Below are 17702 nucleotides of genomic sequence, written 5' to 3' on the forward strand. Positions count from 1 at the left end.
CATCTATATAGTCTAAAAGAGTATAGGCATCTATATAGTCTAAAAGCATAGGCATCTATATAGGCATCTATATAGAAAGTACTTCCTTAAATTGCCTTGCACTTGATCAAATAGAACAAGAATTTAATTGTTACATTTTAGTTAGATGAATTATACTCAAAGGTATTTTCACATTATTGCAGTCTGTTTAGAAGTTGATAATTGTTTCTAGTCCAAGTTCTCCTTACAAGGATGGCTGCTAATAACTGAGCATCTTTCACTCTAAGGGAAATATATTGGTCAGATCTGTGATTTTTCAAAGTGCAATAATTTTTCGGTTTGTTTCCATTGTTGAGACCTATGAAGTGGTAGGTATCTATCACTAGGTACCTAGTGGACTGGTAGTCCTCGACTTACAACAGTTCATTTAGTGACCATTCAAAGTTACAACAGCACTGAAAAAAGTGACTTAAGACCATTTTTCATAGTTATGACCTTTGAAGCATCCCCATGATCATCATGTCATCAAAGTTCAGATCTTAGCAACTAACTCATACTTATGACCATTGCTGGGTCATGTAATCACCTTTTGCAATCTTCTGACAAGCAAAGTCAGTGGGGAGGCAGAGATTCACTTAACAACCAGGTTACTAACTTATCAATTAGCAGTGATTCACTTAACAATTGTGGCGAGAAATGTTGTAAATGGGGCAAAACTCACTTAAATGTCTCATTTGACAACAGAAATTTTGGGCTCAATTGTGGTTGTAAGTTGCGGACTACCTGTATTTGTTACATTCTGATAAATTACTGTGTAGCAATATGTCTCATGACAGATTTTGGGGACATGAGATGCCTTCCTAGAATGAAGTTATGATAGATTTTCTTTGTAATCTACTTAAGTGCTTATTGTAATTGTTCATTACAAACATAATTAATTTATATGAATTCTGCATATGAATAACAGCTTAAATCTTTATTGCTTAACAAATATATTTCTTTTTGAGCATATATCTAAATATATATTTTTTTTATAGCTGAAACTCTCTTTTCAAGAAAGCTTAATGGAAAATACAGACTGGAACATCTTATTCCAACTGCTGTGTATCAGCATATGAAAATGCATAAGCGAATCCTGGGACATTTGTCTTCAGTGTATTGTGTAACTTTTGATCGGACTGGTAGACGGATATTCACAGTAAGTGCAGATTCATTAAAATATTTAAAAATATATTTCTGCAATGTAAGAGGAGTAGAGTGATGAGTACGAATTAACAAATAAAATGAAAGAAAAATAGAAAAAAAATGTGTTGTTTAAGAAACTAACAGAAAGAGGGAGAATATAATTGATGAGAATTAGTAGAATTGAAACATAAATGTAAGGATGGTTAGGCTTAAGTAAGATCAAGAGGGCTGAAATAGACATTACAATATTTTTATTGACAATTTGAACTTACAAACAATATGTTCTGAAACTCAATGCATCCCTTGGGTCTCCTTTATTTTTCTTAACCAATACTACTCCCTTCTTTCCCATACCTGTCTGGGGAGAGACATAATAAGCTTGAACCATTTGCTTTGGATAGTTGAAGTAAATGATGGTGGTTATAGTAGCAGCTGATGATGCTTCCAGCCAACATTTTCTTCTGCAGTAAACGAGAGCAATGCTTGAGGTGATTTTATTTTATACCAGGTATCATTAAGATAGGTAAGCAACATTTTCAGTAAAGAACAAACATAACACTGTTATTGAACATTGTACTGCTTTCCAGTGAAAGTTAGAATTAAAATGTACAGTCTGTCTGAAAAAACATTTGTATTCTTTGCTGAGCTAACTTTCTACTTATCTGTTATAAATAATAGTAGTGATGGGAAATGTTTGCCTTAATATAATGAGAAAAAATATTTCCAGTCCTTCTTGGACAGAGTTTCTGACAGTGCAGTATTTGGAATTAACGGTGTTGCTCTTCCTTAGTTTTTAGCATATGTAATGGCGGTAATGAGGCAGGTCAGTGTTATATAAATAACTTTTTCTTTTATTTCTACGTAATTAGATTTAAGAAAATCATAATACTTCAAGGCATTTAAAGTACTTAAATTCAAACAGCAGACCTTTATCTATGTGTTCTTTTGAACCCTCAAAAGTGAGAGAAAGGAGTCTCGTATATTGGGGAGGTTAAAATTATGCTATACAGTATACATGTGGGGGATTTCAAGTAATCTTTCTTATCTAAAGAAGTCCTTGGATCCAAGGGAAGATCTCATAGTCTAGCTAACCTTATAAATAAATAAATATTGATGATTAATCTCTTTATAGGGTTCTGATGATTGTCTTGTGAAAATCTGGGCAACAGATGATGGACGGTTGCTTGCTACTTTAAGAGGGCATGCAGCGGAAATATCAGACATGGCTGTTAATTATGAGAATACCATGATTGCTTCAGGGAGCTGTGACAAGATGATCAGAGTGTGGTGTCTTCGAACATGTGCTCCTTTGGCTGTTCTACAAGGACACAGTGCATCTATAACATCTCTACAGGTAAAATAGATGACTAAGATTTAAAATTTTGGAGGCAAAACAGTAAAATAGTTCAATCTACCTGATTCATATTCTTTTTCATGTACAGTACTGTAATTAACTATGTATGCATTGTCTAGACAAATTTATAATTGAATTACTTTTTTTCACTATTATGAAAAAAATGAAACTAGGAAAGAAGGCAAAGTGTACATGTGATCATACATAAAAATATTGTGCATGGAAGAAAGAACTATTGCAAAGAGTTTTCTGAGAAGACCATTGCATTTGGTTGCAATTACCTTTTTATAGAAGTGGTGATAATGATACTTTAGTATATTCCAAATCACTTGATTATTCATTTCCTTGCTTACTATAAATAAAAAAATTACCTGACAGCTTTTTTTTTTTTTTGCAGTTTTCTCCCCTGTGCACTGGCTCAAAGCGATACTTGTCTTCAACTGGTGCAGATGGCACAATATGTTTTTGGTTGTGGGATGCTGGCACCCTTAAAATCAAGTTAGTTTATATCTTCTATTCCTGTAAGATTACATGTAGTATTTTGAAAAACTGTTCAAAAGCTGGAAGTTTTTGTTTGCGTTTGTCTATGGACCCAAAATATTTTATCAAAAACAGTAAAATTGGCTTTTTTTCTGTAGAAAAATGGGGGAGATTTCTGAATTACAAGGTTAGGATTTATAAATGCAGTAGACCATGCATTGATATTAGTAGTTGATATTATATCAACTATTGTGTCATATTGGTTACTTCTGTGTCTTGGAAAACACACAATGCAACTTAATTATTAGTAGGGCTGTGGAACACTTCAGGTACGGCATCCAAAATATACTTTGAAGGATGTGGAGTATGAATGTAGCACCAATCACCAGCAACTTAAATCAGCTGCCTTTGCACTCCCACATGATCAAATAGATCTGTTGCAGATTAATTGCTAAGCATTTTATAGCTTATTCTTTCTCCTGAAAACTTTTTGATGCTTAGCCAACCATTCAATATTGCTAAGTGGCAACACCTAGCTAACTTTGTTTGCTCTTGAAAAGGAAATCAGAATTAGATCTGATTAATACTTGTACAGATGATTGTCAGAAAAAAAACATAGTCTGTTGACTAGAAAGGGAGGTCATATATTCTAGAAAAAACTTCCATTATGTTGCCAAGAAATCTATGTGGATGTGTGCATGAAATCATTAATTTATCTTAACTCAAAGAAGACTCTAAGTGGAGAGCCGTTAGTTTTATAATTTAAGCTCCTTTCAGTTTCTTGAAAATGGTGCAGTTGTGCAGTTTAAAAGGAATGTCAACTGCATGACCATAGGGTTTAGTTTATACTTATACTTTAGAAATAACTTAATTGCAAAACAATACACTTATAGTATGCATTCCTGCTCAGGATATATACTAATTGTGAAATAGACTAAGTTGAATATAATTTAAATTAATGATTTAAATATATTTAAATGAGTAGACTTTAGTTTTCCTATAATAGAGCACTGAAAAGATGGGGTTGGATATATGTCAACAGGTATTCAGAGATATACAATAGATAGACATCTTGGAGAATATAAAAAGGCTGCAATCCAATAATGCATACCCTTTGTGGGTGTGCAGTGTATATAATTCAATAGTTTTTATTATATCCCACAGAGGTCCATGGGGTTTTAGTTTTATTCAGTGGGAATAAATCAAAATGTTAATGCCAGTTGGCGATATTGAACAGGGGTTTCCTCTATTCATAAAATGTCTTTTAAATCCAAGCTACTTTGAGAATAAAATATACTGACTTTTGCTGTCTGTTTACCATGTTTCTCCCAAAACTAGATCCGGTCTTATTTTCTTTTGGGCTCCAAAAAAGCACTAGGGCTTATTTTTGGGAAATCCGCTTTCAGGGTGGTCAGCCCAGCTGGGCGCCTGCCCCCCCAATGTGCATGCAAGAGCCAGCAAGCAAGCAGGGACTGGTGGTATCCGGCAGCAGCTGCAACTCACAGGTCCCTTGGTTGGCGCACTCTGGGGCTGCGCAGAGCAGAGGGAATGGAGTGGAAGGCAGGCAATCCCAGCGGGCTGCAGGCAAGCTGAGACACACGAAAATGAGCCTCCTGCAACCATCTACCACTATGGCCCACCACCATTTGGCTTTCCTGCAGCGCACACAGCATGTCTGGATCGCTTCCCCCCCCCCCCACCCCCCGGTGCACCCCTGCTTCTTTCTGCTGCTTGTACAGGTACCCAATTCACCTGTGCTGCACAGGCTGCGGCTGCTGCCAGACACCATCGGCAGCACGCCCGCTCACCACCTGCTATGCTGGCCATGCCCACCCCTTCACTAGGGCTTATTTTTGGGGTAGGGCTTATAATTAGGTGCAGGCATGAAAATCGGGCTAGGACTTATTTTCAGGGTAGATCCTATTTTTGGGGAAACACAGTTTCTCTATTTATCTAATACATTTTTATTTATAATAAATACCTATTATGAATATAGACAAATCTAAAACAGAAAATTTGAAAGAGGTTCTCATTCACTTTCAGAAATGTTTGTCCATATTTAGTTTAATCTTTTTAATCATTACTGTTTAATTCAGTTATTTTAAATTGCTTTAATAAATTTAATTATATATATTTAAATCTTTGCAGTCCAAGGCCAACAAAGTTTACAGAACGGCCAAGACCTGGAGTCCAAATGATCTGCTCTTCATTTAGTGCTGGTAAATTGCACAATTCTCTTCCCCAAAATTAATTGTATTACTGGAGTATAATGAAAAATTATAATTATTTATATATAATATTTATAATTCAAAAATGATTGCTATGATCTTATTCCCGTTAACCTCCAAATGGCAATATTCTTAACTGATGCATGGGCACTTTACCTGCATGTTTAATACATTTCTATCCTGCTTTTTCTTTGGACAGCTGAAGGTGACATACTTATAGTCGTTCCACAGTTTTTTCACAACAATCCTATTTGGTAGGTTGTTTGACCAAGACAAAGGCCCACCCATTGAGTTTTCACTTAACCTTCTGCTGGTTCTCAAATAGCTGATGCCTATGAAAGTTTAGAAATAATTATGTAATAGTATCTGAGTCCATCTTGCTATCTTGAATTCTAATACTTAGCTGAAAACCTGCTGTGTAATAAAAATAATTTTAGTCATGTTTTGTTTCTTAATGGGAGAAGCACCCTGGAATAAATTTGGGGAAACAGATGTATGATTGTAGTAGAGAGTCAGTGTTATATACTGCATGTTTGCAGTTGAATGGAACTAATATTAAAAGAATACATGGTACAAGATTATAGTACTATAGTAAATCTCTTTAACAAATTGATATAGTGATACTTTTTTATGTTTGCTTTTCTTTAGGTGGAATGTTTCTGGCCACCGGAAGTACAGATCATATCATTAGGGTTTATTTCTTTGGATCAGGTCAGCCAGAGAAGATATCAGAGTTGGAGTTTCATACTGTAAATACCTTCTCTAAATTGTTTAGCTCTTTGTTTGAAGTAAATTAATAACCTATAGTCATGTTGTTAATTTTTTTCTTGTTCACACAGGACAAAGTGGACAGCATTCAGTTTTCTAATACCAGTAATCGGTAAGCAAATTACTTATATATTAATCTCATGTTTTCTTGCACTACGTTTATGAAAACTTTACTGTTACATAGTTGTTAACATTCAACATGCTAGTTTAATTATCAAGTGTAATTTATCTAATTAGACATACCTTGAGCAATTTTTTTTCATTTTGCATACTGCAACATATTTTATATTGTATAGCACTTATTTCCCATTAAATGTACGTGATATTGTGCTTTACTTAATAATTGATAGATTCAGTGTCTGATTTTGGCTGAATTACTGAAGTAGCCTAAGGTTTATTTATGAGAAAGATACTTATAGGTACAAATTTCACAACAAACTTTGTTTCTGAAAGGTCTTGTAAGAAAGCCTTCATTAATTCCATTGATACTTTCTTTGTATTCTTGCATGGATAGGTAGGATTGTGCCAAGCTTGAAAAGGTGCTTTGATTTAAAAAAGCTTCAATAAAAACACACTGTTAAAGCAGAAACCTGTTTTGAAGTCATACATCAAATTGGGTAGCTACAAAATGATGTGAAGATTTGAAATCTTCAGTACACCAGGAGTTGCACTAGGCATATAATACATTGTAACATCAAGGATGCCAAGGGGATTTGAATGATTTGATGAGTTTTATTACCTTGTTAAACCCTGCTTTAGTCGTCATTCAATTTTTCAGCTTACAACTTCTTTTTGGTGGCCTGTTACAAATCCTAATTTTGCTATCTCTTGTGCTAATGGAATATTACACAATTGGAAATTTAATTTAGCCCTCACTCTGAATATGGCTTGAAGGCTGTTAAACCTAGTCCATGCTAGGTGCAACGCCAGGTCCGTGGTAAATAAGGGCCCCCTCATTTACGATCTTATTCAAGAGGAGGGAGCGGACCTGGCGGGTATTACGGAGACCTGGTTGGGCCCGGAGGGAGGGGTCCCTCTGGTTGAGATGTGTCCACCAGGCTTCAGAGCATTCCATCAGCCGAGGGCCCAGGGGAGGGGCGGGGGGGGTGGCGGTTATTATTAACGAAGGTCTGGGTCCGAGGGAGACCACTGTGCCACAGATTGCCGGGTGTGAGTCCCTCTTTGTGAGATGGGGTCATGGGGTTCAGATGGGCTTGTTGCTTACGTACCTGGCTCCCTGCCGCGTGGCAACGGCCCTGCCCGAGCTACTCGACGTGATAGCCACGGTGGCAGTTGATACACCCAGGCTTATGGTCATGGGTGATTTCAATCTGCCGTCCGTTGGTGAAACGTCAGAGATGGCTCGGGAGTTCATGGCTTCCATGACGGCCATGGACCTGACCCAGTTAGTTCATGGCCCCACTCACAGGGGGGGACACACACTGGACCTGATTTTTGTCTCTGGCCAGTGGTTGAGTGGTCTTATTATAGGGGATATAGACATGAAACCCTTGTCATGGTCAGATCACTCACTCCTTCGTCTGGACCTTCGAACCGCTACACCCCGCCGCAGGGAGGCGGACCCAATTAGATGGATCCGCCCCAGGCGCCTGATGGATCCTGATAGGTTCCAGACGGAGCTTGGGCCAATTCCTGAAGATCTGGCACACGACTCGGCCGAGGACCTGGTAACTGCCTGGGATCGGGCGGCTGGTGGGGCCTTGGATCGAGTCGTGCCTTTGCGGCCTCTGACCCGGTGTCGATCCCTCGTGGCTCCTTGGTTCACCGAGGAGCTGAGGGAGATGAAACGCCGGAAAAGACGCCTAGAGAGTGGTTGGAGGGCCAGTCTCGCTGAATCTGACCGAACACTGGTAAGGTCGCATATTAAGACCTACCTAGTGGCGATAAAGACGGCAAAGTTTAACTACTTTTCCGCCTCTATTGCGTCATCAGGGAATCGTCCGGCCGCCCTGTTCAGGGTAACCCGCTCCCTGCTCCATCCGGGAGCGCGGGAGGATCCCTTGGAAGGCAGGGCGGAGGATTTCGGACAATACCTGTATGACAAAATCGCTCAGATCCGGGGGGATTTGGACTCTGACTGGGTAGATCAGGGCAGGGTGACGAGGAATAGTCTTGAGAATGTTACCTGGGAGGAGTTTGATGCTGTGACTCCGGATGATGTGGACAGGATTTTGGGGAGACTTAGTGCGGCCACATGTTTACTGGACCCGTGTCCCTCCTGGTTGGTACTGGCCTCCCGGGAGGTTACACGAGGCTGGCTCCAGGGTGTTATCAACGCTTCGTTGAGTGAGGGTCACTTCCCCGCCGCCTTGAAAGAAGCGGTGGTGAGGCCTCTCCTCAAGAAGCCGTCCCTGGATCCGGCAATATTGGCCAACTATCGTCCTGTCTCCAACCTTCGCTTCCTGGCGAAGGTTGTTGAGAGTGTGGTCGCGCGACAGTTTCCACAATTCTTGGAGGAAACATCCTATCTAGATCCGTTCCAGTCGGGTTTCAGGCCTGGACACAGCACGGAAACGGCATTGGTCGCGTTGGTTGATGATCTCTGGAGGGCTCGGGACAGGGGTTGTTCCTCTGTTCTGGTCCTGTTAGACCTCTCAGCGGCTTTTGATACCATCGACCATGGTATCATGCTGCACCGGCTGGAAGAGTTGGGGATGGGGGGCACCGTATTACGGTGGTTCTCCTCCTTTCTCTCCGACCGGTCGCAGTTCGTGTTGGCAGGTGGGCAGAGGTCGACCTCAAGGCCTCTTATATGTGGAGTGCCTCAGGGGTCGGTCCTCTCGCCCCTCCTGTTCAACATTTATGTGAAGCCGCTGGGCGAGATCATCCGTGGCTTTGGGGTGAGATACCACCAGTACGCTGATGACACCCAGCTGTACATCTCCACCCCAGGCCACCCCAACGATGCCCTTGAAGTGATGTCCCAGTGCCTGGAGGCTGTGCGGATCTGGATGGGGAGGAACAGGCTCAGGCTCAACCCTTCCAAGACTGAGTGGCTGTGGCTCCCGGCATCCCGATATAGTCAGTTGACTCCATCACTGACTATTGGGGGCGAGTCGTTGGCCCCCACAGAGAGGGCTCGCAATCTGGGAGTCCTCCTGGATAGGCAGCTGTCCTTGGAGGAACATCTGACGGCTGTAACCAGGGGGACCTTTTGTCAGGTTCGCCTGATCCGCCAGTTGCGGCCCTTTCTTGATCGGGATTCCCTGTGCACAGTCACTCATGCCCTCGTCACCTCTCGCCTTGACTACTGCAACGCTCTCTACATGGGGCTCCCCTTGAGGAGCACCCGGAGGCTCCAACTGGTCCAGAATGCAGCAGCGCGGGTAGTGACGGGAGCAGCCTGGCGCTCCCATGTAACACCGCTCCTGCGCGAGCTGCACTGGCTCCCGGTGGTCTTCCGGGTGCGCTTCAAGGTGTTGGTTATCACCTTTAAAGCGCTCCATGGCATAGGGCCTAGCTATCTTCGAGACTGCCTGCTGCCACCGACAATCTCCCATCGACCCGTGCGCTCCCACAGAGAGGGCCTCCTCGGGGTGCCATCAGCCAAACAGTGCAGGCTGGTGACCCCCAGGGGGAGGGCCTTCTCTGTGGGGGCACCTACCCTCTGGAATCAATTGCCTCCAGAGATAAGGAGAATCCAAGACCTCGGTGCCTTCCGCCGTGCCCTTAAAACCTTCCTTTTTCAGCAAGCCGGGCTGGCCTAATTTTTTAAGTGTTTTTAAGTGTTTTGTTTATTGTTTTTAATTAATGGGGCCAAATTTATATATGTATATTTTAACTGTATTTTAATATTTGTACTTGATGTTTTTACTTGGCTGTTCACCGCCCTGAGTCCTCAGGGAGAAGGGCGGTATACAAATTCAAAATAAAATAAAATAAAAAAAAATAAAATAAAAAATGCTGTTGGATGAAGCCTCACTTAAATATTTGGCATGATTAGGCAAAGTTTATTTCTTACGGCTGTTTGTTTTTTTAAAGATTTTTTAAAGATTGGGGTAACAAGGTTGTAAATCCTACTTTCTCTGTTCCACCTTCTTTCTCTTTGGATTACCTATATTTGTGAGGTATTTTCATGATGCCATTCTACTAGAATATTACCATTGAGTCATGATTGCAAATATTAAGTATAATAATGATGAAGGGATTTTCTCCCAAGAGGATACTTGCCAAGCCATCTACCCCAAGTTAGTAATACAGGTAGTTTTTGACTTACGACAACAATTGTGACAAACATTTCTGTTGATAAGTAAGACATTTGTAAGTGAGTTTTGCTGCATTTTGCAACCTTTACCACAGTTGCTAAGTGAATCATTGCAGGTGTTAAGTTAGTAACATGGTTGTCAAGCGAATCTAGCTTCCCCATTGACTTTGCTTGTCAGAAGATTGGAAAAGGTGATCACATGACCCCAGGACACCACAACCATCATAAATATGAGTCAGTTGCAGAGTGTCTGAATTTTGGTCACATGATCATGGGATCGTAAATTTGAAAAATGGTCATAAGTCTTTTTTTCAGTACTGTTGTAACTTTGAAAGGTCACCAAGTGGACTGTTGTAAGTCAAAGACTACATGTAATAGCCTAGCTTCTTACCCAACAGTGTCAAGTCTCTAAATGATTGAACACTATTCTAGAAAAGCAAGGTAATGGTCACTATTTGCTCTCATGCCTAATGGTCGCTCTCTCTCAGCCCAACTCACCTGACAGGGTTGTTCTAGTGACAAAAATAGGAGGAGGAAAGAGTATTGTGTGTGCTCACCACCTTGAGTTATTTTTGAAAATAAAAAGGCGGGAAATAAATGCTACTGCTACAAATCAAGTGGAAAATAATTTTTCACATTGTTTTTGAAAAAGTTTGCTTTTAATTTGGAATTTTCTGCATTGTTTCAGCACAATTTAAATTTGCTGGACATTTTCCAGACAATTTATCTTAGAAGATGTTAGGGAATGTTTTCAAAATCTATTCCAGGAAGCCTGGAATATAGCAAGCTTATGTGGTACTTTTTTCATCCTATTTTGCCAAAGTATAAGGTAGCTACAGTAAATGTGTTTTACTGTTACCTCACTATATCTTTCCAATGAATATTTTTTTCAAATTGAATGTTCAAGCAATTTGAATTGAATAAGTTTGCTTTCACAACAGGAATCAAAACATGCCCTTTCCATGAATTCATAGCCAATCAGGTCCCATTTACATGGACCTATGAACATTTCTCTCCATATAGGGAAAATTATGTATTTTGTAAGATTTTTTTCAAGTGGTTCATTCATGCTGTAATTTGTGTTGTTTCACATGTGCATGCACACACACACCACACACACACACACACACACACACACACACACACGTATTTTAATATCTGGATTTAATATCTGATTATGATCTTTTTAAAAAAAAATGGGAAATGAAAATGATCTATGTGTGTGTGCACATTATGCAAGAAACAAATATTAACTACATGTGAATATGTAAAATTAAATTAAACTATTATGTTTTATTTCTGCTGGTTTGTTCTTTTAAGTAGAAGGAATAGCAGTACTTTATAAACATATTGATAGTAACATATTCTGTTAAAAATCTTTTTAAATTCTAGAGTTGATTAGATATATAAATAAATAACAATACCCTTGACTATAGTTTCAAGGTCACAAAACACAGGACAATCAATCAGTAGGCAAGAGTATTTCTCTTTCAGCATTTTACAGATTTAAAATATCTTGTATGTTACTTTCTCATTTCCAAAACCAAAATAATACTGGACATGATTTCTAGTGAAGTGTTTAATAATAGGTAAAGGTAAAAGTTCCCCTCGCACATATGTGCTAGTCGTTCCCGACTCTAGGGTGCGGTGCTCATCTCCATTTCAAAGCCGAAGAGCCAGACCTCTCCGTGCATGACTAAAAGCCAAAGGCGCACGGAACACTGTTTCCTTCCCACCAAAGGTGGTCTCTATTTTTCTACCTGCATTTTTTATGTGCTTTCAAACTGCTATGTTGGCAGAAGCTGGGACAAGTAACAGGAGCTCATCCCGTTACGCGGCACTAGGGATTCGAACTGTTGAACTGCCAACCTTTCGATCGACAAGCTCAGTGTCTTAGCCACTGACCCACCATGTCCTTTGTTTAATAATAGTGTAGGTTTATTTGGAACAGGCAGTCTTTCAAAAACCTTGGTATCAAAGCCAAGATATGAAAAGCTGTTGAGGGCTTTGTGGGTCAACACTTGCACTTTGAAATAGAAAGAAATGGAACTCAGTGATAATGATTAAGAATTTATCTTGAATTTTGTTGCTGGTAATTTTTCTGAACTAGCAACAGTTTCCCTGTAATTACTACTTATAAACTAATTTTAAAAACTTGTAGCTGCTGTCATTAAGGTAATTACCAAAGTCCATATGTAGTTCAGCATCCTTACCAATTTCATAAATTATTTAAAAATAATAATTAAAAAAACTAATACAGGTAGTCTTCAACTTATGACTACAATTGATCCCAAAATTTATGTTGCTAAATGAGAAATTTGTTAAGTGAGTTTTGCTCTATATTATGACTTTTATTGCCACATTTGTTAAGTGAATCTCTGCAGTTGTTAAATTAGTAACACGGTTGTTAAGTGAATCTGGTTTTCCCATTGACTTTCCTTGTCAGAAGGTTGCAGAATGTGATCACATGACCATGGGGATGCTGCAACGGTCATAAGAGTGAAAAATGGTCATGGCACTTTTTTCAGTGCCGTTGTAGCTTGGAATAGTCACTAAGTGGACTGTTGTAAGTCGAGGACTACCTGTATTTGGTTGCCTTTTATGTTTCTGAATTATTTTCTACACAGACTCACTGACTCATTTCCTGGTACTTGTCTGTATTACCTGCTTTGATTTCCTACTTTTCTTCCAGGAGTTTCACTATCCAGTGCCTCTTATTTTGGATATCCTTGTGTTTTAATCCCATTCATTTGGTTCCTAAAATTTATGAACCTGTAAATTAATTATATGGCCTAATATTACTAGACTACATTCTGGATTTCTATTATTGGTTCTAAATGTTTTCACGGGAAAATGTACGCTGTATGAGGATATATTTTTCTCTCTCTTTTTTTAGATTTGTGAGTGGAAGTCGTGATGGAACAGCACGTATCTGGATGTTCAAGAGAAGAGAATGGAAAAGCATTTTATTGGATATGGCTACCCGTCCCTCAGGGTAAACTATTTTTGTATTTACCTGCATATAATATAGTTTTCTGTTACTGATGTTAAGGTAGAAATAATTTTGTGATAAGGGAACAAGCTAGGAGTATTTCCAAGATTTCTTTCAATTTTGAGTTTGTAGTTTGTGCAGTGAATTCCTGACTCTTCGGAAACAAGGTTGTTCTCTTGAAAGCATGATGGGTGAGATGGAGAGATAAGTAGATGAGATTTTCCAGAATTTAGCAGTTTTGTTCTACTTCTAGAATCACAGTTCCCTTGCTGTCATTCCAAGAAGAAAGGAAATAGGAAAGACCCAGTATGAGAGAACTTTTAATTATGGGTGATTTAGTTATCAGTAACACAGAGATGGGTTTACTATGGTTCTGTCAATTTCATGGTGATGTGAAAAATACAGATAAACACACACTGTTTAGATATGCTGCTGGATAAAGATGGGTAGGAGGCAGTAGTTCTGTTTCACAAATGCATTGAGGACCCTGGAAGATATAGTTGACCAGTTCTCAAAGCCAGGTTTGGCTTGAAACCCAGCAGATTGAATCCCAAACCTGCCAAGTGCTCCAGTTCCTCACATAGGGCCATAGACAGGCACAGGTGCAAACAGATAGATAAGACAGTGGTGCCAGGTACAAGGATTTAGATCAATTGTGTGGAAGTGTGTGTATGTGGGGATAAATTGAACCTGAAATAAAAAAGAACCAGAGTGCTGATAAAGCTTGGGGTGTGTGGAGTGGAGAATTTGGATGTTCCTCTGAGGAAGAAGCCTGAGAAAATTTGGCATTTGCAAGTAGGGAAGGCAAAAATAGGCAAAAGTATCTTGGTGCTTGATGGGTTCCTTTGATTGGAGCTGTACATTGCACATTGATGTTGGATCCTGAATATATAAGATTTAAAAATTTCATATATATATATACATCTAGTTTAAGAATGTTCAGTTTGTCTGTTTCTTTGTTTTACATTGGGGTGAAAGGAAATATTTTTCAAGCCCTTTCATGCAAACTTCCAAACTGAATCGGAACAAGTTAAATTTTAAATCCTGAACTAAAAATAGACATATATTTAAAAAGACAAACTAAACTATAGTATATAGTTGAATTTCCCCCCCAGAACTTAAAGTCTTAACCATTTTCCTGAAAGTTTTACGAAACCGGATCAAAAGGAAGTGATTTAGACCTGATTTTGCCAAACATATCTAACATAAATGTTTCTGCTACCCAAAAATTGTAATAATTCTACAAGAATGAAAGGCATGTAGCAGTCAAAACAAATAATATTTTTTGAAACTGTTTTTCTGAACTCTCGCTGAGTCAAAGCCCCTGAAGGCAACCATAACCAGAAGCAAGATTTAGGAAACTTAAGTTTTTTTAATCTTTGAAATATATCAAAAGCTGATATACACCATCCTCTTATCTTTGTTTTAAAAAACCCAAACCATAATTGCTTTCTGTGAAGATTCCTCCCCAGTTTCTAAATAAGTATTAAGTATGAAGGAAATTTGACACCTTTGGAGGATTCAAAATACAGGTTTAACTACAGGTAATCTTTGACTTATTAACCACGAGTGAGCCCAAAATTTCTGTTGCTAAGCAAGGCAGTTATTAAGTAAGTTTTGCTCCATTTTATGATGTTTTGCACAGTTAAGTGAATCATTGCAGTTGTTAAATAAATCATGTCATTAAGCAAATCTGGCTTCCCTCACTGACTTTGTTTGTTGGAAGCTGGTTGAGAAGGTTATGTGTGGTAATCACATGATTCTGGGACAATGCAACTGTCACAAATACATGCCAATTGCCAAGTGCCCAAATTTGGATCTCATGATTGTGAATGGGATGCTAAAAAACAGTCATGTCACTTTTTTCAGTGCTGTTGTATGGTAACTTCGAAGGTCACTAAACAAACGGTTGTAAGTCAAGGACTACCTGTAATATCTACTGTTTGATGAATACTGCTGATGACCATTACAAATACAATACACGGGTTCTTAAATAAAAAAACATGTCAAATTATGTAAGGATTAGAACATGGATTTGGGGGCTGTGGTCTCTCCGGTTAATGGCATACCTTGATTAGAGTTTTAAACTTTCTTGTTCCTCTTTGAGGAGGAACAAATAATATTTCCTCCTCCGAAAATAAGACCCTGTCTTATATTTTTTTTGAACCCTGAAATAAGCACTTGGCCTTATTGCCATGCGCTCAAAAGCCTGATTGGGCTTATTATCAGGAGATGTCTTATTTTGGGGGAAACAGGTTAGTACATTTTTGCATACATGGAACCTACTCTTCTACTCTGTGAATGAATAAAAGTGCTAGTCTTGCTTAAGTCTCAATTTGCAATCTCTTGCATAATAGGGTACAGTAATTACAAATTGTAAGCCACTGCAGCAGGAAACTAAACTGCTTCCCTACTTTGACCCATTTGAACTAGTGGGACTTGCATAGTTATGGTGATTGTCCTGTCCGGTAATCTTTTATATCTCATTCCTAATATTGATAGGCTTGTTATAGTCATCAACTAAAACTTTTAAAATCTTTATATTTTGGAAATGTTCTCATTGTTATAATGCTTCTATTTTCTGTTAATTCTTCATTGTAGACAAACCCTACAAGGAGTAGAAGACAAAATTACAAAATTGAAAGTCACTATGGTGGCATGGGACCGTCATGACAATTCTGTTATTACTGCAGTTAACAACATGACTTTGAAAGTTTGGAATTCCTTCACTGGTCAACTTACTCATGTTTTACTGGTAATGAAACAATAGGAGGAGTTATTTTCTGGAAATAGTTGTGTCTTCAAACAGTATTGATAAGAGCCTTGGTAGTACAAGGGTTTAAGGCACCCTGTTATTAAAGCTGCTTAAGACCAGCTGCCTGCAATTACTGCAGGGTTCGAATCTCCAAGGCTCAAGGTTGACTCAGCCTTCCATCCTTTCTAAGGTAGGTGAAATGAGGACCCAGTTTGTGGGGGCAATAAGCTGACTTTGTATAAATATACAAAAGGATGAAGGCTATTGCTGAGCACATTGTAAGCCGCCATGAGTCTTCGGAGAAGGGCGGCATATAAATCAAAATTAAAAAAAAAAAAATCAGTTAAAAATTAGGTGTTTTGGTTGTACACAGTATAGAATTTACATTTCAAAATATTATACAATAAAATCTTTTTTAAAAAAACAACACGAGTTTTTTGCATGATTATTTGGAGGTACAGTATGATAAACTTAACAGTTTATGTGTTTATGAAAATAAACATTTTTAGATATTGTATATATTGAAGTCAAAAGCTAATTTACATGTAATGATAAACTAGTATTCTTTAGAATTCTAGCTTATTGTGATAAAATAAGCATGTTAGTGTGCACCGTTTGTTTGATCCTTTTTGGTTGTTCTTGCCAGCAGGTGTAATTAAATGAATTGGGAAGCCTTGCAATAGATGAGAATTAATACTGGAGACCTGGTTTCAAATTCTTTCCTTTTACTAGAGAAAATGGCTAGAGATTGTGGTTTACATTATTATTAAACTATTGATAGATTTCCTCTATTTGTTTAGACATTCCTGCTGGCAGGGAACCAAGTTGGGGTAACTACATTTTACATCAGGTTATAGTGGAGAATTCAAAGAACATTCACTACTAGAAATCCTATTATTTAATTATATTCTAGTAGTTCCGCTGAAGTTCTTACAGTTCTTGCTGAACTGAACAACATTTTGTTGATCAAAATTTGTATATTGCAAATAGCAAAATTTGACAATTGATACTTTTCTTCTATTCTTCTATACTGCATTAACTCTTCTTTGATTGATTGATTGATTGGCTGGCTGGTTACTTTTTGATTTAGTAAATTGGTTCAATGTCTAACTGAATTTTATTTCTAACTTTTAAAAAATTATTCTAGGGTCATGAAGATGAAGTATTTGTACTTGAAAGTCACCCTTTTGATCCCAGGGTTCTCTTCTCTGCTGGTCATGATGGAAATGTTATAGTGTGGGATTTGGCAAAGGGAACAAAAATTCGCTCTTACTTCAATATGGTAAATATATTAAGCTTGTTCTATCTCTTATTAATCTAATGCAAAATGATAGAGTTGTGTGGTAAATGTTTAATCTTTCATAGTAAGCAATTAAAAAGTAACTTTTTTACTTTAAATATTTTGAATAAGTGATTAAACATCTCAAATTATTAATAATAGTAATCCCAAGAATAAAATTTAATGCTATTCCTCTTGGGAGCTCCTCTTTATCACTTGGGTAATAAGATATATATGAGTAGAATAGCTAGCTCCAATTTTGTGCTCTCCCAAAATTGCCAGAATATCTGGAATGTGCAAAAGGAGGAATAATGGCTTTAGTCATAGTATAACTTGAACTTTTGTGACAGCCCATCCTGTTATGATATAATTTATAGCTTGGATTAAATATGAACAATGTAAAGACAATTTGGGCCTTCAGAAAGAAATTGGGAAAAAAATTGTGAAGCCCTCCCCC

At 38.3% G+C, this 17702-nt stretch overlaps 1 protein-coding gene across 2 annotated transcripts in view; it reads left to right on the plus strand.

The window, feature by feature from the left end:
- PHIP (pleckstrin homology domain interacting protein) overlaps window positions 1-17702 on the plus strand; it is a 101512-nt gene that overhangs the window by 22881 nt on the left and 60929 nt on the right. Inside the window, exons 7-15 of one of the 2 annotated variants that reach the window (XM_070932892.1) lie at window positions 1017-1177; window positions 2297-2518; window positions 2916-3016; window positions 5147-5217; window positions 5875-5975; window positions 6066-6106; window positions 13116-13214; window positions 15813-15966; window positions 17114-17248. In XM_070932892.1, the coding sequence (XP_070788993.1) occupies window positions 1017-1177; window positions 2297-2518; window positions 2916-3016; window positions 5147-5217; window positions 5875-5975; window positions 6066-6106; window positions 13116-13214; window positions 15813-15966; window positions 17114-17248 (1085 nt within the window). Of the gene's footprint in view, window positions 1-1016; window positions 1178-2296; window positions 2519-2915; window positions 3017-5146; window positions 5218-5874; window positions 5976-6065; window positions 6107-13115; window positions 13215-15812; window positions 15967-17113; window positions 17249-17702 lie in introns of those variants that run through there. The other variant, XM_070932891.1, reaches the window with a different exon arrangement.

This window comes from Pituophis catenifer, unplaced genomic scaffold (genome assembly GCF_029215685.1).
Source record: "Pituophis catenifer annectens isolate HBS135680 unplaced genomic scaffold, rPitCat1.0.hap2 SCAF_1, whole genome shotgun sequence".
Taxonomy (NCBI): Eukaryota; Metazoa; Chordata; class Lepidosauria; order Squamata; family Colubridae; genus Pituophis; species Pituophis catenifer.